At 43.8% G+C, this 24,292-nt stretch overlaps 2 protein-coding genes and 2 long non-coding RNA genes across 5 annotated transcripts in view; 1 reads left to right on the top strand and 3 right to left on the bottom strand.

Moving 5' to 3' along the window:
• Positions 1-408: 408 nt before the first annotated feature.
• Positions 409-1,392, bottom strand: LOC138404362 (uncharacterized). The gene is made up of 3 exons (XR_011238346.1): positions 1,311-1,392; positions 952-1,238; positions 409-879 (listed from the first exon to the last, which is right to left on the bottom strand). It is a non-coding gene; the product is annotated as an uncharacterized lncRNA (long non-coding RNA).
• A 3,941-nt stretch (positions 1,393-5,333) lies between these two features.
• Positions 5,334-6,761, top strand: LOC138404348 (uncharacterized). Its single transcript, XM_069508066.1, has one exon. The coding sequence runs from the start codon at positions 5,334-5,336 to the stop codon at positions 6,759-6,761; it is 1,428 nt and encodes a 475-aa protein (XP_069364167.1).
• A 10,972-nt stretch (positions 6,762-17,733) lies between these two features.
• RpS21 (ribosomal protein S21) lies at positions 17,734-19,087 on the bottom strand. Of its 2 annotated transcripts, none has more exons than XM_034982470.2 (4): positions 18,982-19,087; positions 18,838-18,896; positions 18,251-18,442; positions 17,734-17,800 (listed from the first exon to the last, which is right to left on the bottom strand). In XM_034982470.2, exons 2-4 carry the CDS (start codon positions 18,885-18,887, stop codon positions 17,791-17,793), a joined length of 252 nt encoding a protein of 83 aa, XP_034838361.1. In that variant the 5' UTR covers positions 18,888-18,896; positions 18,982-19,087; the 3' UTR covers positions 17,734-17,790. The 2 variants fall into 2 exon arrangements, with proteins under 2 accessions (XP_034838361.1, XP_034838362.1); XM_034982471.2 differs by having other exon boundaries at positions 18,838-18,911; positions 18,982-19,057.
• Positions 19,088-20,663: 1,576 nt separating this feature from the next.
• The window catches only part of LOC138404326 (uncharacterized), a 79,665-nt gene continuing 76,036 nt past the window's right edge, over positions 20,664-24,292 (bottom strand). Inside the window, exon 2 of the long non-coding RNA XR_011238327.1 lies at positions 20,664-23,124. This is a non-coding gene — a long non-coding RNA (uncharacterized lncRNA). The remainder of the gene's footprint in view (positions 23,125-24,292) is intronic.

Genomic DNA, 24,292 nt, shown 5'->3' with positions numbered 1-24,292 from the left:
ATATATGTGCTATAAAACATATAGCACATATATAAAATAAAAATACAAATAATAAATATAAACAAAATAAATATACTATAAATTAGCCACAATACTGTTATTGTGGCCAGTACCTTAACAAATATATAAAATAAAATATCACAATAATTATATATGTACCTTCTTTTTACAAGCAAAGGCTCTTTACTTCATGTTATAATACATGAAGTAAAAAGACCAACAATAGAAATAATATATAAAATAAATATTAAACATAAAATATTAAATATATAAATGGAAATAAAATCTTAGATTTTATTTCATTTAAAAATAATTCAAACGTAATACCAAAGACTCTGATCTCCACGTCAGAGGTAAAATAGAGCAATCTATGATTATAAAAAAAAAAAAAAAAAAAAAAAAACTAACCTAACCTAACCTAACCTAACCTAACCTAACCTAACCTAACCTAACCTAACCTAACCTAACCTAACCTAACCTAACCTAACCTAACCTAACCTAACCTAACCTAACCTAACCTAACCTAACTAACCTAACCTAACCTAACCTAACCTAACCTAACCTAACCTAACCTAACCTAACCTAACCTAACCTAACCTAACCTAACCTAACCTAACCTAACCTAACCTAACCTAACCTAACCTAACCTAACCTAACCTAACCTAACCTAACCTAACCTAACCTATCCTAACCTAACCTAACCTAACCTAACCTAACCTAACCTAACCTAACCTAACCTAACCTAACCTAACCTAACCTAACCTAACCGATTCATAGATTTGCTTAAAGAAACTGCATAAATCCTGCGTCGTTGTCCCGGTTCTTCGAATTTTCACGTGAAAATCTCTCAGGGCGTTGCTTTCCACCGGCCCCAGCGTCCTGCGAAAGAAAATCCAAAATTAAAATTTTCAAAAAATTTTCACTTACAAAATTTTTCGGCAAAATTTATACCCCAAATTTTCGTAGTTTTCCGGTCTTTTCCGACTCGGACGGTGCCCGCGCGTGAGGACCGTGCGCCTGACCGCTTTTCCGACAATTTTCGCGCGGAAAACGCGGAAAATCGTGCGCCGATCACAGCATAGACATCTGTACCGAGCTGATATAGCTAAGTGGAATTTCTCATACAAAATTCATAGATTTGCTTAAAGAAACTGCATAAATCCTGCGTCGTTGTCCCGGTTCTTCGAATTTTCACGTGAAAATCTCTCAGGGCGTTGCTTTCCACCGGCCCCAGCGTCCTGCGAAAGAAAATCCAAAATTAAAATTTTCAAAAAATTTTCACTTACAAAATTTTTCGGCAAAATTTATACCCCAAATTTTCGTAGTTTTCCGGTCTTTTCCGACTCGGACGGTGCCCGCGCGTGAGGACCGTGCGCCTGACCGCTTTTCCGACAATTTTCGCGCGGAAAACGCTAAACTGAGGTGGTAACCAGCAGTACCGACGTGAGAGCCGCGGAATTTGGGACTGGGTAATTCGAAATTCTGATTTTGCAGTCCTGTGTCTGGCAGTACAGAGGGCCCATTTTATTTACTCACGGCTCTCTACACTAAAACACCGACTTAGGAATCACTAAAAACTCACATTAAATCTGATTTTTATATCTCAGACGCCATGTCGGGCAACGCGCCAGGCGCAAAATCAAAGAAAACCGTGCCCTTAGGAAGGAAAGTGCTTCTTCGCTCGGTTAGCGCCGAAGACCCTAAGCCTTCGGGCAGCGAAGCCCCCAAGCCTTCAGGTGGCGAAGCCCCCGCATCAAAGACCTCCAGCCAGTCGTCACCGACCCCGAGTGTGTCTAGTAGGGCGTCGTCTGGCGAGCCTACACAGGCCGCTCTTTCGACCCTTCCAGCTGCAGCGAACCGCCTTCTTCAGGAAGCGAAGGAACAAATGGAACAGTCGGGGAATCTAAAAAACCTCCATCAAGGAGAAGGTTCTGGAGAACCTCGCAGGACTATATGAAATAGTTCTGCGGCTCAGTGAGTCCCGACAGACTCTGCAGTTGCAGCTGGAGCGGGCCCGCTCCCAGGCGACGTCTCAGGCATTGAGCCTAGAAAAACAGCAGACCGCACGACTGGAAGAGCTCGTGGAGGGCGTCAAAGCAGTGGACATAAGAGCCCCTATCGCGGAGGTGCTAAGCGAGGTAAAATCACTGCGTCAGATCGTGAACTTCGACGTACTGGATGCACTCTCCAAGACCAGTCAACAGCAGCCGCTCCCTCTGGCCATGGAAATTACCAAACGGCTCAATGAAGCCAGCAGCCAGCTAGCGGCTGTTGTCGAAGAGAGTAGGAGAAGTGTGACATACGCCGAGGTTGCAGCGGGCCCGAAGCCTAAGTCAATACCTAACCCAAATCACTCGATTATCGTATCCTCGAAGGACGAGAAAGACACGAGCGACGATGTACTCAAGAGAATCCGAGGTGCCGCAGACGCGAGAGCTAGTGGAGTCAGGGTGGAAAGGATCCGCAAAGCCAGAAACCAAAAGGTAGTAATAAGCTGCGAATCCAAAGACTCACTAACCCGCTTGACCGACAAGCTGAAAGTGGATGACTGCCTACAGATTAACGAGGCTAAAAACAAGGACCCTCTTATCGTCATCAAGAACATGCTGTCGTACAACACCGACGACGAGGTGGTAGCCTCAATAAAAACCCAGAATGCAGATGCGCTCGTGGGCATTCCCGATAGCGAGTACCGGGTAGTCCCGAAATACCGCAGGCCTGCCAGGAATCCCCACGAGTGTCACATGGTGATGCAAGTATCACCCAAAGTATGGCAGAGATTGACAAGTCAGGGAAGGGTGCACATAGACCTCCAGCGGTGCTTCGTCCTCGACCAGTCTCCTCTGGTCCAGTGCACGCGGTGCCTCGGCTTCGGCCACAGCCGCCGCCAGTGCAAAGAAGCAGAGGACAGGTGCAGTCACTGTGCTGGGCCGCACCTCCGTTCGACCTGCCCCTCGTGGACCGTCGGTGACGTGGCCTGTTGCAGAAACTGCCACATAGCGAAGCTGGAGAGGACGGAACACAGCGCATTCGATCTAGAGTGCCCCATCAGGAAAAAATGGGACACTATAGCTCGCTCTAGTGTCTCATACTGCTAAAGTGGTCAATGGGATAACGGTAATACAGGCGAACCTGCAAAGGAAGAAGCTAGCTACCCAGGAGCTGCTGAAAGGAGCCAGAGACAGTGGGGTTGACGTCTCCCTAATACAAGAACCCTATGTGGGGGCCGAGGGGATAGTGGGCCAGTATTCAGGAACTAGAGTTATTCAAAAAACAAAAGATCGAGGTAAGCCGGTAAAGGCAGCGATCTTGGTGCATAACCAGAACTGGGAAATCCACGAAGACCCATTCCTGACGACAGAAAACATCGCCTACGTTGCCATCAAGACCAAAGATCGTGTAGTTAACCTTATATCGGCCTACCTCGAAGAAGACCAACCCCTCGAACCTTACTTGGAGCACTTACGCAAGATAATCACCAAAAAAGGGTCAAGTAACATTATCTTTGGCGGAGACGTCAACGCCTGGAGCACCTGGTGGGGTAGCTCGGAAGAGAACCATAGGGGAGCAGAGCTGGCTTCTTTCTTAGACGAGCTTGACCTGCAAATATTGAACGACGGGAGCGAGCCCACATTCTTAACTGTCAGGAACAACAAAATATATAGCAGCAGGGTCGACATTACAACGTGCAGTGTCGACCTTCTGGGTAAAGTCGACGGTTGGACAGTGGATCAGGGCTTTACCAGCTCTGACCACAATACAATTAAATTCAATTTACAATTAGAAAAACCAACTACACACAACAAAACTTTAACTACAAGACAATACTTTACCAATAAAGCGAAATGGACCATCTTTAAGAAAGAACTCGATAAACAATTAAAAGAGACAGACATAGATAAGACCAAAGTGAGACAAATATTAAATAAAAAGGACTTAGACGAATTAGTTGGTAAATACGTAGAAAATGTCATAAATGCATGCAATAGGTCCATCCCAAAACTAAAACCTAAAGACCATTTTAAGTTACCATGGTGGACTGCTAAACTTGAACTCCTGAAAAGAGAAGTAACTACAAAAAAAAGGAGAATCAGATGCGCTGCTCCCTCCCGTCGTGCACATGTTGTAAAAGATTACGTAGAAACAAAACAAATATACGAAGAGGAAGCAAAGCACGCACAAACCACCAGCTGGAAGCAGTTCTGCACCAAACAGGATCGGGAGAGTCTGTGGGACGGAGTGTATAGAGTTATAAGATCTACACAAAGGAGAACGGACGACAAGCCCATGGTTAAAGACGGAGTCGCACTCAGTCCCGCAGACTCTGCCGAATACATAACATCGACCTTCTTCCCCGATGACAACGTCCTGGAAGACACCCCGAAACACACCGAAATCAGAGGGCGCACATCCATCCAAAGCGACGGGGGCATAGACGATCCTTACTTTACCGAAACTGAACTACAGCACGCAGTAAATAGCTTCAACCCAAAAAAGGCTCCGGGTTCGGACGGGCTCACGGCAGATATCTGCACCGCCGCCATAAACCACGACCCGGGGCTTTTCCTGAGTATAGCGAATAAATGTTTGGAGTTGTCTCTGTTCCCGAGTCTTTGGAAGGTGGCCACGATTGTCGTATTAAGAAAGCCGGGCAAAACAGACTACAACCATCCCAAATCTTACAGACCAATAGGGCTCTTGTCAATCTTCGGCAAAATACTGGAAAAGATGCTTATAAGTAGGCTAAAATATCACATCTTGCCAAAATTAAACACCAGGCAATATGGCTTCGTCCCCCAGCGCAGCACGGAGGACGCTCTCTGTGATCTGGTGAACCATATAAGGGAACAGATAAACAACAAGAACATTGTTACCCTGGTTTCACTAGACATAGAGGGCGCCTTTGACAGCGCCTGGTGGCCGGCCATTAAGGATCAGCTTCATAAAATGAACTGCCCCAAAAACTTAAAACGCCTGATAAACAGTTATTTCGAAAACAGGCAGGTCCAAGTGACCTACGCGGGCAAAACGGTTATAAAACCGACAACAAAGGGCTGCGTGCAGGGTTCGATAGGGGGACCCATCTTTTGGAACCTCCTGTTGAACCCTCTACTCAATGATCTGGACAAAAAGGGGTATACTGCCAGGCCTTCGCGGACGACGTCGTTCTTGTGTTTTCCGGGAAGGACTCGCAGTGCATCCAAAATAAGGCAAACGAAACCTTGGACCTTATAAACGCTTGGGGTGCAGAAAACAAATTAAAATTTGCAGCGCAAAAAACCCATGCCATGATCCTGACGAAGAAACTTAAATACCAAACACCAAATTTAAAGATGAACGGCACAGAAATCTTACTCACTAAAGAAATCAAAATACTAGGCCTAACAATAGACGAGAAACTAACCTTTAATAAACACGTAGCAAACACTGCAGTCAAAGCTTTAAATATTTACAAACAATTGGCCCGAACGGCCAGGACTACGTGGGGATTAAACCCGGAAGTCATAAGAACGATTTACGTGGCCGTCATCGAGCCAATTGTTATGTATGCTGCTAGCGTTTGGGCCAAAGCTGCCGAGAAGATAACTGTCCAAAAGCAACTTAACACAATACAACGAGGCTTCGCTCAAAAGATTTGCAAGTCCTATAGGACGGTATCACTGCACGCGGCGCTAGTTCTGGCCGGACTGATTCCTTTGGACTTGCGAATCTCTGAGCACGCTCAACTGTACGAAGCGAAGCGCGGTCGTCCCCTTCGATGCCTACCTGAAGACAGGAAATTAGAGGAAAGAATCAGCTTCCTGGAGGCCGAGCATCCAGCGGAAACCATTGCCGTCGATTATTCCAACCTTGAAGATCTTCAACCTGAAACCGTCGAGGCACACAACCTGCAAGGCACTCTCATTTTTACCGACGGGAGTAAGATTGAGGACAAAGTCGGAGCGGCCATTTCAATATGGAAAGATGGAAAGGAGACGGCTTCCATGAAGCTGAGACTCGAGCCTTACTGTACCGTGTTTCAAGCGGAGTTATTTGCTCTCCGAAGGGCAATTGAAAAATTCTCCAAGGGGAAGGACGATGAGGTGTGCATTCTCAGCGACTCCAGGTCGTCACTGGACTTGCTGAGAAACCACAGGTCATTTCACCCCTTGGCCTTTGCAATAAGGAAGCAAATAGCAAACCTCCGCCAACAAGGCAAGGAAATACGACTGTATTGGATAAAAGCTCACGTGGGCATCGAGGGCAACGAACGCGCTGACGAGCTGGCCAAACAGGCAGCTCTCCACAAAAAGAGCAAAGCGGATTACGACGCCTGCCCCGTTTCGTATGTTAAAAGACAAATCAGACAAGCTACCCTTGACGTCTGGCAGAAGAGATATAGTGAAGGCGACACCGCCAACACAACAAAAGCTTTTCTGCCAGACGTCAGGAACGCCTACAAAATCATACGGACGATAAAACTGGACTCGACCACAACACAAGTTCTATCGGGACACGGTGGATTCGCATACTACTTGCACAAATTCAAGTGCAAGGCGAGTCCATCGTGCCAGTGCGATCCAGAGGTGAATGAAGATATACTTCATTTGCTGCTGGATTGCCCGAGATTCGCAAAAATACGCTTTGAAACCGAAATACTTTTAGATGACAATATTACACTAGGAACAATAAATAAATTTCTGGAGAATAAAGACAAAAGAGATATATTTTTAAAATTTTGTAAATACATAGCAGAAAAAATAATAAGACAAAACAAATAATCAAGTTATTTATATATGTGCTATAAAACATATAGCACATATATAAAATAAAAATACAAATAATAAATATAAACAAAATAAATATACTATAAATTAGCCACAATACTGTTATTGTGGCCAGTACCTTAACAAATATATAAAATAAAATATAACAATAATTATATATGTACCTTCTTTTTTACAAGCAAAGGCTCTTTACTTCATGTTATAATAACATGAAGTAAAAAGACCAACAATAGAAATAATATATAAAATAAATATTAAACATAAAATATTAAATATATAAATGGAAATAAAATCTTAGATTTTATTTCATTTAAAAATAATTCAAACGTAATACCAAAGACTCTGATCTCCACGTCAGAGGTAAAATAGAGCAATCTATGATTATAAAAAAAAAAAAAAAAAAAAAAAAACCTAACCTAACCTAACCTAACATAACCTAACATAACCTAACATAACCTAACATAACCTAACATAACCTAACATAACCTAACATAACCTAACATAACCTAACATAACCTAACATAACCTAACATAACCTAACATAACCTAACATAACCTAACATAACCTAACATAACCTAACATAACCTAACATAACCTAACATAACCTAACATAACCTAACATAACCTAACATAACCTAACATAACCTAACATAACCTAACATAACCTAACATAACCTAACATAACCTAACATAACCTAACATAACCTAACATAACCTAACATAACCTAACATAACCTAACATAACCTAACATAACCTAACATAACCTAACATAACCTAACATAACCTAACATAACCTAACATAACCTAACATAACCTAACATAACCTAACATAACCTAACATAACCTAACATAACCTAACATAACCTAACATAACCTAACATAACCTAACATAACCTAACATAACCTAACATAACCTAACATAACCTAACATAACCTAACATAACCTAACATAACCTAACATAACCTAACATAACCTAACATAACCTAACATAACCTAACATAACCTAACATAACCTAACATAACCTAACATAACCTAACATAACCTAACATAACCTAACATAACCTAACATAACCTAACATAACCTAACATAACCTAACATAACCTAACATAACCTAACATAACCTAACATAACCTAACATAACCTAACATAACCTAACATAACCTAACATAACCTAACATAACCTAACATAACCTAACATAACCTAACATAACCTAACATAACCTAACATAACCTAACATAACCTAACGGTTAGCAATTGATCCTTAAGTTTACAAAGTTATAAATGCTGCTTTAGCCTGTAGGGTTTGTATGGCCTAGCCGGCCTCCTGGGTACACCTTATGTTGGTCGCTTATATCTCGTAAGATATTTACTTCACGGCAGTCTTGTCTTTTGCAATAGAAATGTTGTTTTGTGTGTTAATATATTTTAGATTTTCCAATACATGGGTTAAGGAATTAAAGGTGCTTTTACTTCAAGAGCCGTTACAGAGCCTTTTTGTAACTTATGCTTTTGTAAACACCGTCAAACCGGTGGTCAAACCCTCTTTATTTTGTTTACAATGGTTATAGTTTCAGATGTGTTTATTAATATTGCTAAGATTTATTAAGCAGTTTCAGAGATGGAGTACGGAACTTCTCAACTACAGGTAACAGCAAATCATTTTAAAGTAATTTTAAGCATAATATTGTTTGAAGTCTTAATTTTAGTTTTGCTATCATTTGATGAAGACAGTAAGTTAACAAAAGGCGGGGACAATAAGTCTACCAAACAGTACCTAGTTTCATTTACAAAAACAAAAAACCTAAAAGACCAGACTAGGGACATTTTGGAAATCACAATTATCCCCCGTCGGAAATCGAATCCAGAACCAAAAGAAAAAGACTGTTGGGCTCACCACTACGTCAGGTATAGGAAATAAAACATTACATATTTTTATATATAAAGAGAACGTATTTATTAGCGCGTATCATATAGTAAGTATCAGTAGCAAGCTCCGAGCAGCTGCGTGACCGTGCGGCGCAGCGCGCGCCAGCAGCCGCGGCACAGCGCGCACGCCGAGCGGCTCGCTCTGTCGTCGATCTTGTCGTCGAGCTTGTCGTCGAGCTTGTCGGGCGCCGCGCTGGGCGTGGGGCGCCGCCGCGTGCTGGCGTGCAGCGCTCGCGGACGTTTCGCTTGCGCGTACAACTGTACATAACATTTATAGCGTCGTGTTGACTTGTACTGTTTGTTAGTGATGTAGGAACCATTGGTGGCGAGTGCTTGCCACTGGTGAGTGGTGAGTGGTGAGTGGTGAGTGGTGAGTGGTGAGTGGTGAGTGGTGAGTGGTGAGTGGTGAGTGGTGAGTGGTGAGTGGTGAGTGGTGAGTGGTGAGTGGTGAGTGGTGAGTGGTGAGTGGTGAGTGGTGAGTGGTGAGTGGTGAGTGGTGAGTGGTGAGTGGTGAGTGGTGAGTGGTGAGTGGTGAGTGGTGAGTGGTGAGTGGTGAGTGGTGAGTGGTGAGTGGTGAGTGGTGAGTGGTGAGTGGTGAGTGGTGACTCGAAGGCACCTATGATACTAACATGCAGAGGGTTGTCCGTGTGCTTGGCGCGTGCCCCCTGGTGCGGCGCCGACGACCTGCTGCCGCTCCAACAGCCGGCGCCAGTGCTGCCGAATGACGTCACTAATACATTCATCGTCATCATCAACCCATCGTCGGTCCTGTCGTTTACGTAATGTCCGACTTTATTTAAATACTGTCATCTAGTTGTAATTGAGAGCTGTCGAATCCTAGTGGTTAGGACGTCCGCCTCCTGATCGGAGGTCGGGAGTTCGATCCCGGGCACGCAACTCTAACTTTTCGGAGTTTTGTGCGATTTTAAGTCATTAAAACTCGCTTTAACGATGAAGGAAAACCCCGCGAGCGATTTCGTAAAATCTGCATCAATCATTATTACAATCTCGATTGTTGTGATTGGCTGAATTTGTGATATTCTTATCTCCGTACCTTCCGTCCAGATTGGTTAAACGGATGAACTGCAAAACTGTAACAGATAGACACATTTTCGCATAGATACTTATATATAACTAGATGATGCCCGCGTGAATTTAGGTTTTTCATAAATCCTGTGAAAACTCCTGTGTGTGCTTTTCCAGGATAAAAAGTAGCCTATGTCTTTCCCTGGGATGTTAGCTCACTCTGTACCAAATTTCATCTAAATTGGTTAAACTGTTCTGCCGAGAAAAGCTAGCAGACAGACAGACTTTCGCATTTATAATAATATTAGTATGGATAATAAAAATTATATGAGCAGCGTCCACCTGTCGGCGTGGTCCCCGGGCGGCTCGACTCGCGGCGCGATGTCTAGTGCGTGCACGCGCGGCGCCGCACTCTGCGCGCCGCCGCGTCGCGTGTACACCACCTGCACATCGCGCGTGAACTGGAGGCCTATGTTTCGCTAGGGCACCATGGAGGCGTCACCGTGCAGTCTACAGCTACCAAGCGAGCAGCGCCAGAGCGGGCACCGGGCTCGTCAGGTCGCCGGCGGTCGAATGTAGAACGCTAAATAGCTCAGCATGGAGAACTGTCACATAACAATGGTCACGCCACCAGCGCGTGGTCACGCCACCAGCGCGTGGTCCCGCCACCAGCGCGTGGTCCCGCCACCGCCACTCGATACGGTATTTGTACTTGAAAAGCACGTATTGCATTACTGTGCCCGGCTTGTGGAGGGGGCCAGGGGGGTGACGTCATGAGGTCACTGTTTAGTTTAGTGGAGTTCTGGCAGCATACTTGTACAGTGCTATCCGCGGCGACGTGCTGCTCGGGTGCGGCGGGCGCGGCGGGCGCGGCGGGCACGACGGGCGCGGCGGGCACGACGGCGCGGCGCGCGGCCAGCAGGCGGCCCAGCTCGTCCAGCTTGTGGATGATGATGTGGTAGGTGTTGCACGACTCCGTCTGCACAGTGCACACCACTCCACCGTCAGTCCTCGCCCACATGCGCAGCGCCGACGTTGACACCGCATTGTTTGAAGCGAAACTTCTTTAGTCTCGCATTGCTCAACAGCAATGTTTGGTAGCCGAGGTCCGGGGTCCGGGGTCCGGGGTCCGGGGTCCGGGGTCCGGGGTCCGGGGTCCGGGGACTACAGTCATGGGCACGTGACACCGGCGACACTATGTGACGTGACGTGACGTAACGTGACGTGTGACGTGACGCCGCTGGCGAAGGGCAGCGGCTTGTGTCGTGTATTCAATTCTGAATATGTAGATAAGTATAATGACTGACTGACTAACTGACTGATCTATCAACGCACAGCTCAAATTACTGGGCGGATCGGTGTGAAATTTGGCATGCAGGTAGCTAGATTATGATGTAGACATCCGCTAAGAAAGGATTTTTGCCAATTCAACCCCTAAGGGGGGAAAATAGGGGATTAAAATAGTCTCGTAATAAAAATAGCAGAGTTGGTAAATGAGGATTGTTCACCCGATGCTTATCTTTCCTTCTGTCACCTCCGGAGCTGCTGGAGCTGGTGCTGGTCTCCGCCTGCAGCCTCCGGCGGGGACAGACGTTCTGTCCGAAGTTCCTCGTCGTGTGGTGCACGATGTCGTACATGTTCTGCACGCACAAGGCCTGGGCGGGCGGCGGGGCCTGGGCGGGCGGCTGCACCAGCATCTGGCACAGCTCGGCCACGCGGCGGATCTGCAGCTGCTGGTCGCGCAGCGCCTGCTCGCACGCGGCACGCAGCTGCCGCACGGAGGAGCGCGGCCGGCACGCGCCCGGCGCGCGTGCGCGACCCTCGCCCGCCCGTCTGCACACAACTAAATCCCTTTGTTTTTCTAAAATCGAATCGAATCGATTTTCTGTATCGGGAATTGAGAACATTAGGTGCGGACGACTCTCAGACCTCAGACCTCAGACCTCAGACCTCAGACCTCAGACCTCAGACCTCAGACCTCAGACCTCATGGAACGAAACAGGGAGGAAGACTTCACCGGTGAAGCACGCCTCAGTTACTCAAGACATAACTTCTCTATGGATGTTTGATCGTCCGTCTGTCACCAGCTCACCAGCTCACCAGCTCACCAGCTCACCAGCTCACCAGCTCACTAGCTCACCAGCTCACCAGCTCACCAGCTCACCAGCTCACCAGCTCACCAGCTCACCAGCTCACCAGCTCACCAGCTCACCAGCTCACCAGCTCACCAGCTCACCAGCTCACCAGCTCACCAGCTCACCAGCTCACTAGCTCACCAGCTCACCAGCTCACCAGCTCACCAGCTCACCAGCTCACCAGCTCACTAGCTCACCAGCTCACCAGCTCACCAGCTCACCAGCTCACCAGCTCACCAGCTCACCAGCTCACCAGCTCACCAGCTCACCAGCTCACCAGCTCACCAGCTCACCAGCTCACCAGCTCACCAGCTCACCAGCTCACCAGCTCACCTGTGCGGCGCTCGCCTCCTCTTCGCGAAGCTGCTGTCGGAGAGACCAGAGTCGTGCCAGTACCGCTTGCCGGGCGACGCCGTGCCCACGTCGCCCACGCCGCCCACGTCGACCACGTCGCCCAAGCCGCCCACGCCGCCCACGCCGCCCACGCCGCCCGCGTCCACCACCAACCGCTCGCTAAACCATAAATACAAACTAATATTATAAATGCGGTTCAGTAAACATCGGGGTTTGTTGCGAACTGTTCGGGCGCGTTTGGAACCCTCGTAGCTTTAGTTTTAAGTTAACGTAATTAATTATCATCTTACAAATGTAACAATTCTGACGATCAATAAGAATAAAATAACAATATGTTTATGTATAGGTAGGTACATTATATTTTGAATAAATAACTCTACTTTGAATGCGAAAATGTGTCTGTCTGTCTGTCTGCTAGTTTTTCACGTCCCAACAGTTTATTCGATTTTATTGAAAGACAGAGTTAGCTTACATCCCGGGGATGAACATAGGTTACTTTTTATCCCGGAAAATCAAAGAGTTCCGACGGGATTTTTAAAAATCCTTAATCCACGCGGACGAAGTCGCCGGCATCAGCTAATTTTAAAATACAAGTGTGGTCGGCGATTTCGCCTCTAAGTATTTTGAATTTATCAAAATATAAACATTGCTACCAGCCTCTCATGATTCTAGCTCAACGGGAAGTACCCTACTTGTAGGTTTTCTTGACAGACACGTCACACGACAGACAGATGGACAAAACATGCATACAAAGAAGTTATAAGAGTCTCGCTCTGGAGGTACGGAACCCTAAAAATTCAGTCCTCAGTTTCCCGTGGACGTCCCGCGATGTGTTTGTGAGAGTGTGTGTACCGTGCGTGGCGTGTGTCGGCGCGTGCTCGCCGTGCGTGTCGTGCGTCGGCGCGTGCTCGCCGTGCGTGGCGTGTTTCGGCGCGTGCTCGCCGTGCGTGGCGTGTGTCGGCGCGTGCTCACCGTGCGTGTCGTGTGTCGGCGCGGCGCACGCTGTGGCGCATGTAGCGGTCCAGGTCGATGATGTCGGCGCGCGCGGCGGACGCGGCGGACGCGGCGGACGTGGCGGACATGCCGTCGGAACTCACTCTCGCGTGTCGCTCTCTCCCTCGCTCCAGTATCCGCGGGAGACTGCAAAGTGCAAACACATTTCAAGATGACTTAGATACCTACCGACCTCATTATTGTAAATTGGACATTTGAAGAGAGCGACCGCCGAGTTGCTGGTTCTTGTCGGTAGAAATACCATCCGAACCAGTGCTCAGTGGTACCCACAGTAGGTGACGACTGACGATTGTCAACTACCGAGGTAGGTACTTCTAAAAGTTTACTATAATTATTGTGAATAAAATATTTTACACGTTCCTACGTGCCGTTGTCTGAGTGACGTGCCGTCATTGTTGCATCAAAGGTCGTTCGGACAAGGTTCGGACTTAATCCAGATCCGATATTATCTATGATTCGATCCAGACTCGTCTCTAAAAAGTTAGTATTTAACAAGATCTAGGTATTGTTCCATCCAAATTCTAACACATAAGTAGGTATAACAAATTGCTATTAATTTATCTAGGAACTACATAGCGAGAGCCAGCGCGTGCCAGACCTTCGTTATTTTATAAAAGCTGAAAGTTCCCCTGCGTCTTGTCGTCGACACTGGGGAGAACGTTTGTTTGGATCGTGGGGGCTTTGGGAGATAACAGGGTACCTAGTAAAAGTGTAAAAAAAATTACGTCAACGTATAAAGGCAAAATTGTTTTATAATACTTTCTTCGGAATACTTAGTATTAGAAATCACGTCATGCATTGCCAGACAGTGTCGTGGCAACCCCCTGCCAGACAGTGTCGTGGCAACCCCCTGCCAGACAGTGTCGTGGCAACCCCCTGCCAGACAGTGTCGTGGCAACCCCCTGCCAGACAGTGTCGTGGAAACCCCCTGCCAGACAGTGTCGTGGCAACCCCCTGCCAGACAGTGTCGTGGCAACCCCCTGCCAGACAGTGTCGTGGCAACCCCCTGCCAGACAGTGTCGTGGCAACCCCCTGCCAGACAGTGTCGTGGCAACCCCCTGCCAGACAGTGTCGTGGCAACCCCGTGCCAGACAGTGTCGTGGCAACCCCCTGCCAGACAGTGTCGTGGCAACCCCCTGCCAGACAGTGTCGTGGCAACCCCCTGCCAGACAGTGTCGTGGCAACCCCCTGCCAGACAGTGTCGTGGCAACCCCCTGCCAGACAGTGTCGTGGCAACCCCCTGCCAGACACCCTTAAATTGTAAAACTTAACAAACAATACGCAGAGATACTTTCAGCTTTTACAAAATAACGAAGGTCTGGCACGTACCTACTTATTATCAGTAACGCAGGTTTTATATCGCCGCTAGTGTGGCTGCGTGACGTCACGACTGCTGGCAGGAATTCGTCGAGTCGAAAAACTGACGTGACAGAAGAACAAAAGAAATTTTCCGTCACGTCACATTCACACAAACCAAATCGCTCGTAAATATTCACAAACACACCATGTAGCTCCGTTCCAGTATCAGAAGTAGAACCAGAAGATAGTAACAGATACTCCTGCGCAGTACAACTATGACGAGGAGTGAGTTGGCGCTGTGGTGGCTGCTGGCTCTCCTCGTCCAGGTACCTTCTGTAGCACGCGACAGCGCCAGATGGCCAGCGGGGGCCTCCCCCCCACGCCACGCCACCCGCGCTATCCCGCACCGGCTTAGCGCGGGGGCTGTGCGGGTGTGACTACACACGTCGTCTGTTCATACATCACTCATCATGATCATGACGCCTCACGAGTCTCCTCTCAGAATGAGAAGGATTTTGCCATAGTCTACCACGCTGGCAAATTGCGGATTGGCAGATTTTCACTTTTTCATGATTTTTTCACAAAATTACTACAAATAATGATAATAAAGTGATACCCAATTTGCCACACAGGGGCAATATCTCATGAGATTTTTTTAAAGTGTTAAGTGGCACGAACCTTAGTCCTCCCCTCTCCTCCCCTAGATCCCGAGCTGTTCCTGTGTCCCGGACTTGATCATTATGCTTACTCGAGGAGCATCTGTACTGACTACTGAGGGTCAAAGCTTGTAGGTTTTTGCAACAATCACCGCGCTACAACACGCACTGTTCCAAGACTTTGGTCTTCAAGCACTGACGAATGTTTTGGCGAGAAGACATGTCGCAGCTTCCCATAGTGGGTATACAGCGTCAGCGCGGAGGCACACGCATACGTCGAACAGCTTGTGCCGCTAGTTACCGAGCTACTAATGCCGCTCCCCGCAGGTGGTGAGCGCGCTGGCCTGCAAGCGCAAGGCGTCGTGTCGTCCGCCGCGCTGTCCGGGCGGCTGCAAGCCCAAGTACTGGTGACGTGACGCGCTGCTGCACGAGCGGCAACTGCTGCTGGCTGACGATGGTGACTGACACGATTTATGAACGATCACCTACCTATTTATCTACAATCTAGATGATGCTCGCAACGTCGTACTAGTGGATTTAGGGTTTTAAAAATGGGAACCATGGGAACTTTGATTGTCCAGACCCAAGAGTAGCCGTTGTCATTCCCCGTGATGCGAACTGTAGGTAGGTACCTAGGCAGTAGGCAGTAGGCAGTAGGCAGTAGGCAGTAAGGAACCTGTGCCAATTGTCGTCAACATCGGCTCAACGGATGCGCCATGAAAAGTTAGCAGAGACACACTATTGCTTTGAAATATTAGCACGGGTCTCCTTTCAGGTTAGGCCATAGTCTACCACGCTGGCTTAGAGTGACATTCACTCACACTTGAGAACATTATGGAGAACCCTCAGGCTTTCAAGTCCTGGTCCTGGTCCTGGTCCAGGTTCCTCGCGATGTTTTCCTTCACCGTTAAAGGGTTTAAGTACTTAATTTAATTACTTAAAACGCACATAACTCCGAAGGGATCGAAGTTTGAATCCTCGATCGACAGAGATGTCGGAGAGGAACCCCGTGCGCAATGTGTCGATATGATGGTGGGTGTGTGTTCAGGGGCTGGTGTCGCTGCGGTTCTGGGGGCTGGTGGCGTGGCTGGCGGCGTGGCTGGCGGCGGCCGCGCAGGCGTGCAAGAAGCGCACCATCTGCCGCCCCCCGCCCGGCGGCCGGCCCGGCTGCGGCGGCGGCGGGCGGTGACCACCGGCGACCAGCGGCTCAACGGAGTGCCGGCACGATGCAGAGGTACAACACAACTGTGTCTGGCCTTCCAGTGTGAGCAGCCATGTTCACACGTGACGTCGGTGTTGGGAGTTGGGACCGTCACAGTCGGTACGTGTGCTGGAGATTGGACTCCGACCGACAGCGAGGGATGTCAGAGTGGCCTCCTGGCGGACTTAACCCGTATTGGACATCCCTTTGAGTAACACCCTCGTGTGTAACACTGTTACTCAACGGGAATTTTTGAAAATAGTTGTCTCGTTCGAGTCACACTGTTCCTCAATGGGACAATTGTTTTTAAAAATTCCCGTTGAGTCACACCTACATATTGCGTGTGTAACAAGTGTTAACTGAATGTGCACTTTTCCGGGATGTCATTTATTTTCAAATCCAAGATGGCGGACAAGGATTTTTTTACAAAAAATGGACATAGGTGTCGTTTTCATGGTTTTCGAGGATGCTGACATTTATTTTCAAATCCAAGATGGCAGATGTGAACTTTTTACAAAATATTAGACATGAGTGTCGTGTGATGACACTCATGTCTAATATCAAAATCAGCATCCTTGAAAACCCTGAAAACGACACCCATGTCTATTTTTTGAAAAAAAATCCCCTTCCGCCATCTTGGATTAGAAAATAAATGTCATCATCAAAATCAGCATCCTCGAGAACCCTGAAAACGACACCCATGTCTATTTTTTGTAAAAAAATCCCCTTCCGCCATCTTGGATTAGAAAATAAATGTCATCATCAAAATCAGCATCCTCGAGAACCCTGAAAACGACACCCATGTCTATTTTTTGTAAAAATCCTTGTCCGCCATCTTGGATTTGAAAATAAATGACACCCCGGAAAAGTGCACATTCAGCTTGTTACACACGCAATATGTAGGTGTGACTCAACAGGACAACTATTTTTAAAAATTCCCGTTGAGCGTTACACACGGGGGTGTGTCTCAACGGGAATAACCCTGTGATGGTGCCAATACATACATACAGACAAGACAAATATTGTCGTTTTCAAATATTGAGCTTAGTCAAAATGCGCTCTATAGATGTGTGAAGTCCCCGCTCCCCGCAATCTTCCTTCCTGATGTAGTTGAAAGGTGAAATATCTTAATCAAAGTAAAACCTCTCTTGTTTCAGATTACCAGCAGCAGGAGACGGCCAGCAGGGGCTATTCCCGTTGAGTCACACCCCGTGTGTAACACCCCCGTGTGTAACACTGTGACACCCGGATGCACACGTACAATATTATATACTCTTGAAAATATATTGTTTTTAGCTTTTTAGTCTTACACTTATATATTTTGGAATGTAATTAAATAAAACAAAGTGTAACTTTTATGATTTTTTTATTGTTTTTCTTATAACGTAAAGCTTCTTAGAACTGCATCAATAGTTCCTGAAACAAACAAAATGTCGCTTGTTAACATTACTAGCACTAGTCTACATAATATAGGTTGTATTGTCCTAACTTAATGACTGATGTATCAATGGCCAGTCAGTCAGTTCTGGAGTTAGATACTTGAACTTTGACAGTGGGTTCCTGTAGTAGGCATACATACGTGTATATATAGGTGATTATAGGATATTAAAACAAATGACTGAATAGTTAGTGTGTGCCTGGGACCAAACCCCAACACCTAAGGAGTTCATGTATTAAGCACTAAGCTATCACAGCTTATTTAACATTCAACCCTAGCAAGAACAGTATATACTCACTTAGTCATCATTCCATCCTTCTTGGTGAGGCATAGTGTCCGACGCCCATACGTCATTATACAGCTTCCATAAAGACTCACCATCACATATGTTGCTGGCATCAGACACCCAGTGACGTCATAGTACTCACTTGGCCAGGATGCCGTCCTTCTTGGTGAGGCGCACGATGCAGTCGTCCGACTCGCCCATGCGGCGGATGGCGCCGCACACCACGTACATCTTGCTGGCGTCGGAGGCGCGGCCCGTGGCGGGGTCCACGTCCGCGATCACCAGCTGCACCGACGCGTGGTCCTTGGCGTGGATCAGCCGGTTGCTGGCCGAGCTGCACACACATGGTATACAACGATAAGAGGAGCTAACACAGCTAAAGGAGCTATTCCGCACATATCAGCTACTGGTAATCATCCTGTAAGACAGCACCAAGTCAGTGCTACTAATTGCTTTGTTTTTACTTTAACAACAACAGGTGAACTAATTGTAATAAAAGCAATGATTTTGTATTGATTTTTCGTAATTCAAAGGCCTCAGGCAAAACCTGAAATAACCTATACAAGTAATAACAAAAACATATGTAACTTAAGTAAAATCATTAAGTTACTCCGTTTTTAGACAACATTTTAAGTTACCCTTAACTTATGAGTAATAGAAACACTTAAATTACGATGAATTTAGACGTAAAACAATGAATTAAACCCATTGCAGTGCAAAAACACTCACCATTTCCTCGGGCAGTACAAGTCAACGAACTCACCGGCGTCGTTTTGCATTTTGTTTATCTGGAATAAAGTAATCTTTTAAGAAATATTTACAGTGAATGAACACAAAATACGATTCGAAAAACATAAAAAATTAAAATCTAACCTAAAATAACACGCGAATACACAAATGTCAGAAGCGAAAGGAAATTGTCTATGCGCTATTCTATCCACGGCACCGATGGAAATCAGGGTGACCAGATTAAAATTCCTCAACTGTTTTGAAAAAATGCTAAAAAAATTATGCCAACAAGTTACCTACCTCTATTTTGTATGGAAATATATAAAAAACAACACTTAAATTCGTTACGTCTGTCAATCTATGAGAGTTATGTCAAGAACTGAAGTACAATAATTGTCTGGAAGACTGAAATGCTTATTTTTAAAGCGGGAAGGGTCCGGAGAGAGGTGCAGAAATATTTTTATACGAAACAGCGGTTCAGGTTGTTAGGCAGTTCAAATACCTTGATCACATTATCACTGACGATCGCAAGGACGACCTTGACATGGAGCGGGAAATGCGGGCATTGTCTGTTCGGTGCAACATGCTCGCGCGCTTATTTGTCGAGTACAGTAAGGAAGTCAAGGCCATGTTTTAGTTCCGTCAGTTCTTTATTGCACTTGCGCATACAGAACAATAACTACTCAAGACTTCAAAGATTTACCTATAGCTGCAAACAGCAACTCGAATGAAAGAGACAATAATATTATATTTCTAGAGTTGGCAGGAATAATATTATTAAGAAAAATTGAAAATTATCTATCTAATACAATATTGTAGGTAGAAGTTTCTACACGTTTCTTATGTGATTGACTAAGTTAAATTCAATAAAAGGTAAATCACGCTAAATTTTTGCTAAAGTTTACTAGATCCTGCTGACAAAAACTGCCATGATTTTAAAACTATGACGAAATCTGCTAAGCCCTAAGTTAGGAGCTGTATCCTACTAAAATCGCAGGATCCTGCTGAGTCTGGTCACCCTTTGCACCTAAGAGTATGATTTGTTTTCCAACTGACTTTACGGCTCCGGATTCTAGCCTTTTTGAACCTCATAAAGTATGATTTTTCTTGAATTTTAATTAAACAGTTTTTGATGTTTTCAGTGCTACATTTTTATGAAAAAAGTGCTGGGAGTACAATAACATATTGGTATGAACCTTTAATGAACCACCAATTCTGTTGTTTAAGTAGCTACGGGTAACATTAGAAACGTGTCACAGATTATGAGTCGTATGGTATAACTTGCTGTAAATTGTTTCGTAACATTTAAGAACACCTAATTACTTAATAAAAAACAAATTTACGTAGGTAAATCATAATCTGAAACCCCTTTTCAAAGCGCTATTATACCAATGTTTAAGTACTTATTTCATTTTAGTAATTATTTACTTGTTTTGTAATGCTTCTTTTTGACGTTGCTAGTGCGAGCTCGATCCAAAATAGAGAAGTAAGGTAGGAACAGGAACTGATTCATTGACTCATTCACATGACATTAGCTCTAGACGCACAGAATACATTTTGTCTAGACGGCTCTAGACTATGCAAGCCTGTGATTCAAACAAACATTTAGCTAATGTCAAAACATGTCGTTTAATTAAAAATGCGACGAGCTCTTTTGAGCTTAATAAAGTCCTGAAGTAACTATACTCTTATCCATTCTCACATTCATACTTTTCGCCATTTTTATATTAAAAAAAACTCTTTGTCCAATAAAGTAAGTTCCAAGAGGGAAAGTTGACAGTGGTTTTATAAAATGTAAACAATGAGTTAGAAATGAAACTGCAGAGTAGTGTGTGTGGGCAAGTTAATTGTATTATTCATTAATCCATACAATATGTATTACAATTTATTTACTTATATCTTACACAAAATGACTTCTCACGCGTCATTTTAACTTTGTGTCAATCGTCATGTCAAAAGTGCGATTTTAGTCCTTATTTTAAAGGTGAACCATTCTTTTTCACTAGACATTTTGACCCATACACTATACAGCGTGAAAATTCATTTTGTACAGACTATACAACGAAATCTGTCAAACCCCAATGTTTCCACTTTTATAAAATATACTTTGCTCATTCATTTGTTCTATTTTAATTAATTCTGATTTTATTACATTTATGTACTAAATGGACATTTTGGGCTACATTATACATTGTACATACAAATATCATAATATTAGCTATAAGCTAGCTTCTGCAATCCTACATGTGCAAAAATAGTGTACATAATAATATTATATTTAGTGACAACTACACATACATAGGCAGATCTTAAAGTTGCATATTTAATTAGCAGGAATATGTATTATTGGATATGATTGTTAAATTATTCACAAAATTACATTATTATACATATTCCTATTTCTTTATTAAAGCATATTTTTGAATACAGGACTAAAGGCGAGTTCAGACTAACTAAAATTTACAAAACACAGTTTGTTACATAACACAACACATTCCAATCTATAATATAGCACACTAACCTAACCTATACATTACAATGTTATTTCATTTCCTTCTATGTTTTGGTCTAATTTACAGACGAGTTATTCATGTTTAATTTGATGTTATCAAAGTATAACATTGAACAGTTTTGTTATATAACATAGCATCCAATTTGTAATATTAGGTATAGCAATTAGCATTATACATATGTAATGTAAATTGTACTGTTATTTTATTTTCATCTATGTGCAATAGTTGTAATTTACAAACATGTTATACATTTGTAATTTGGTGTTATATTATATAACATCAAATTACATGTTTTATACTAAATATGAAATACCTATTATGCATACAAAATGACTTCTCATGCGCCATTTTAACTTTATGTCAATTGTTTTAGCTTTGTGTCAATTGTCACGTCAAAAGTACCATTTTAGTCCTTATTTTAAAGGTAAACCGTACTTTTGACACGACAGTTGACCTATAGATTTAAAATGGCGCGTGTGCAGTCATTTTGTACGGACTATACTTCGGTTGTTTTTTTCCTGTTAGCATAACATTGGAGTATTTGTTATCTACATACAGTTACATTCCATGTGTGTCTGTATGTCTGCGTGTCAAGCAATAACTCACTACACTAACATCGAGACGATTAGTTACATGGTAACAGCTCGGTATCCATTCAGTTTGCACTAAAAATGAGTTCAACAAAATAATATATTTTTGAATAAAAAAAAATATTATCCTACCTTTAAAATGTAAATCGTTTTTTTTATCAATGATTAATAATTTCAAATAAATATTTATATTCCAAAAACGAGATGCTAATATGTAAACATAATATCCAGCCATGTCCCCACTAACTTATAAAGTTCTACTTCAAACAAAACAGATCACAATATCGACAATACATGATTATGTGCAACAAAAACGGTTCATATAAAACCATAACATTACCATACTCATACTAAATTTATATAAACAATAATAAATCAATTAATTACATCAAATTAATAATAATTGCATAAATCAACAATCCATACTATCCATACCAATATTATAAATGCGAAAGTGAGTCTGTCTGTCTGTCTGTCTGCTAGCGTTTCACGGCCCAACAATTAAATCGATTTTGATGAAATTTGGTACAGAGTCAGCTTACATCCCGGGGAAGGACACAGGTTTACTTTTTAGTCCGGAAAATCCAAGAATTTCCACAGGATTTTTAAAAACCCAAATCCTATATCCATTGCCTAGTTATCTAACCTATCGAAGTTAGTTAGTAATATCGAGTTTGTGGAAATGTGCAAACTCAGTTTGTTTGTTGGTTTGTCCTTCAATCACGTCGCAACGGTGCAACGGATTGACGTGATTTTTTGCATGGGTATAGATACAGACCTGGAGAGTGACATGTGCTCTATATATGTATATATGTATATATGTATAATATGCCGCTAAGTTACTACGTATCGTTGTTTGTCAACAATAATTGTATGGCCATTTTCAACAAAATAACCAGGGTTGTTGCAGATGCCAATACTTTGACATCAGCGGATGCGGATGTCTGACTTAATGCGAATGTTCCGCATTTGCGGATGCGGATGTCTGACTTAATGCGAATGTTCCGCATTTGCAGATGCGGATGACAGATTAAAGAGAGGTGATAGGTTGAGCTTTAATTTTTTTCGAGTTATAGGCTCAAATGATGAATTACATATCACTGGTTAAACTTTGAACAAATTTTTGCCAAATTTTTTTGCTAAGCTACTTTATTACATCATGTACTTATAACTTGAGCTAAAAACTACTTTAATATTATTAAAGCTTCTATTTCATTATAACGCAAGCCAATAACAGAGCGTCTACACGTAATATATTGCAAGCAAATAGATATAGCACGCGACAGATGGAGATGGCAATCGGGGTATGAGGCAAGAGGACGCCCGCACACCGCACGTCACTCGCACCGGGTTAGCGCGGGCGCTGTGCGAGCGGGTGTGCGGGCGCGTGTGCGGGCGGGTGTGCGGGCGCGTGTGCGGGCGCGTGTGCGGGCGCGTGCCATCTAGATCTGTCGTGTACTATACTTACTTAATTTTTAATGTACTAAATAAAGAAAATGTTACATAAAAATATCTAATTATTAATCTAGTTAATGAATAAAAATTGAGTTTTAATTGCTTTAAGCGCTTGTTTAATTGGGCCAATACTAACTATCTAACTTCCACACATCGGTTCGCCAACGTCAAACATTTGCCCAAACGCAACACCAACATTTCATTATCAACAATTTAAAGTAAGAAACAATCTTAAAACATTCAATTCAATAATCACACAATGCTGTCTCTTTCACACACGTTGCTACTATGTATTGTGTGACAAGGACACATTCATACACTAACACTTTATATCACTAAACTCGCCATCAATGCAAGAACGTCTTTATGTTGTCAGCATTAAGGTTTGATATCGTCTAATGTGTCTCTGACGTGTTACTTCAAAGGAAATACCACCTTATTTGTAAACAAGTACGGTTCAATATCGTTCATATTACGATTATAACTTTTAAATACACTGGAAATTTACAACCTTATCAAATTAAAGTGTTAAATATTTAGTTTCAATATTAATGCAAGTTTAGAATAATATTACATATTTCATTTATTTTACTTTTAAATGCTTCATATTTTACGCGACGCAAAAATCGATTTTAGCGCAATGGAATGAAAATAAAACTATTATAACGTGTGCCAATAAAGAAACGAATCGAAAAGCGAACGGCGTAGTCACTCGCTCTCACTTTAACGCTATACCGTGTATAGTGTGTGAGTGAGATGAAATTATTAGGACCGTTTCGTTTCGATTCGTTTCTTCTGTATAGTAGGCGTATTGCACACTCATTTCATAGTCTGTTAGTATTATTCATAGTAAGATGCATTCTATTTCAAATTCAATAAGTCATATTTCCTTTAACT

Source organism: Maniola hyperantus, chromosome 27, assembly GCF_902806685.2.
Source record: "Maniola hyperantus chromosome 27, iAphHyp1.2, whole genome shotgun sequence".
Taxonomy (NCBI): Eukaryota; Metazoa; Arthropoda; class Insecta; order Lepidoptera; family Nymphalidae; genus Maniola; species Maniola hyperantus.
The sequence above is the reverse complement of the archived record's forward strand: the minus strand, read 5'-3'. Positions and strand labels throughout refer to the sequence as shown.

Coding starts and splice junctions, on each gene's coding strand:
- LOC138404348 (XM_069508066.1), top strand. CDS start 5,334: ATGAACGGCACAGAAATCTTACTCACTAAAGAAATCAAAATACTAGGC.
- RpS21 (XM_034982470.2), bottom strand. CDS start 18,887: ATGCAAAACGACGCCGGTGAGTTCGTTGACTTGTACTGCCCGAGGAAA. Junction 18,443..18,837: donor TTGTACTGCCCGAGGAAATG/GTGAGTGTTTTT, acceptor ATGTGTGTGCAG/CTCGGCCAGCAACCGGCTGA.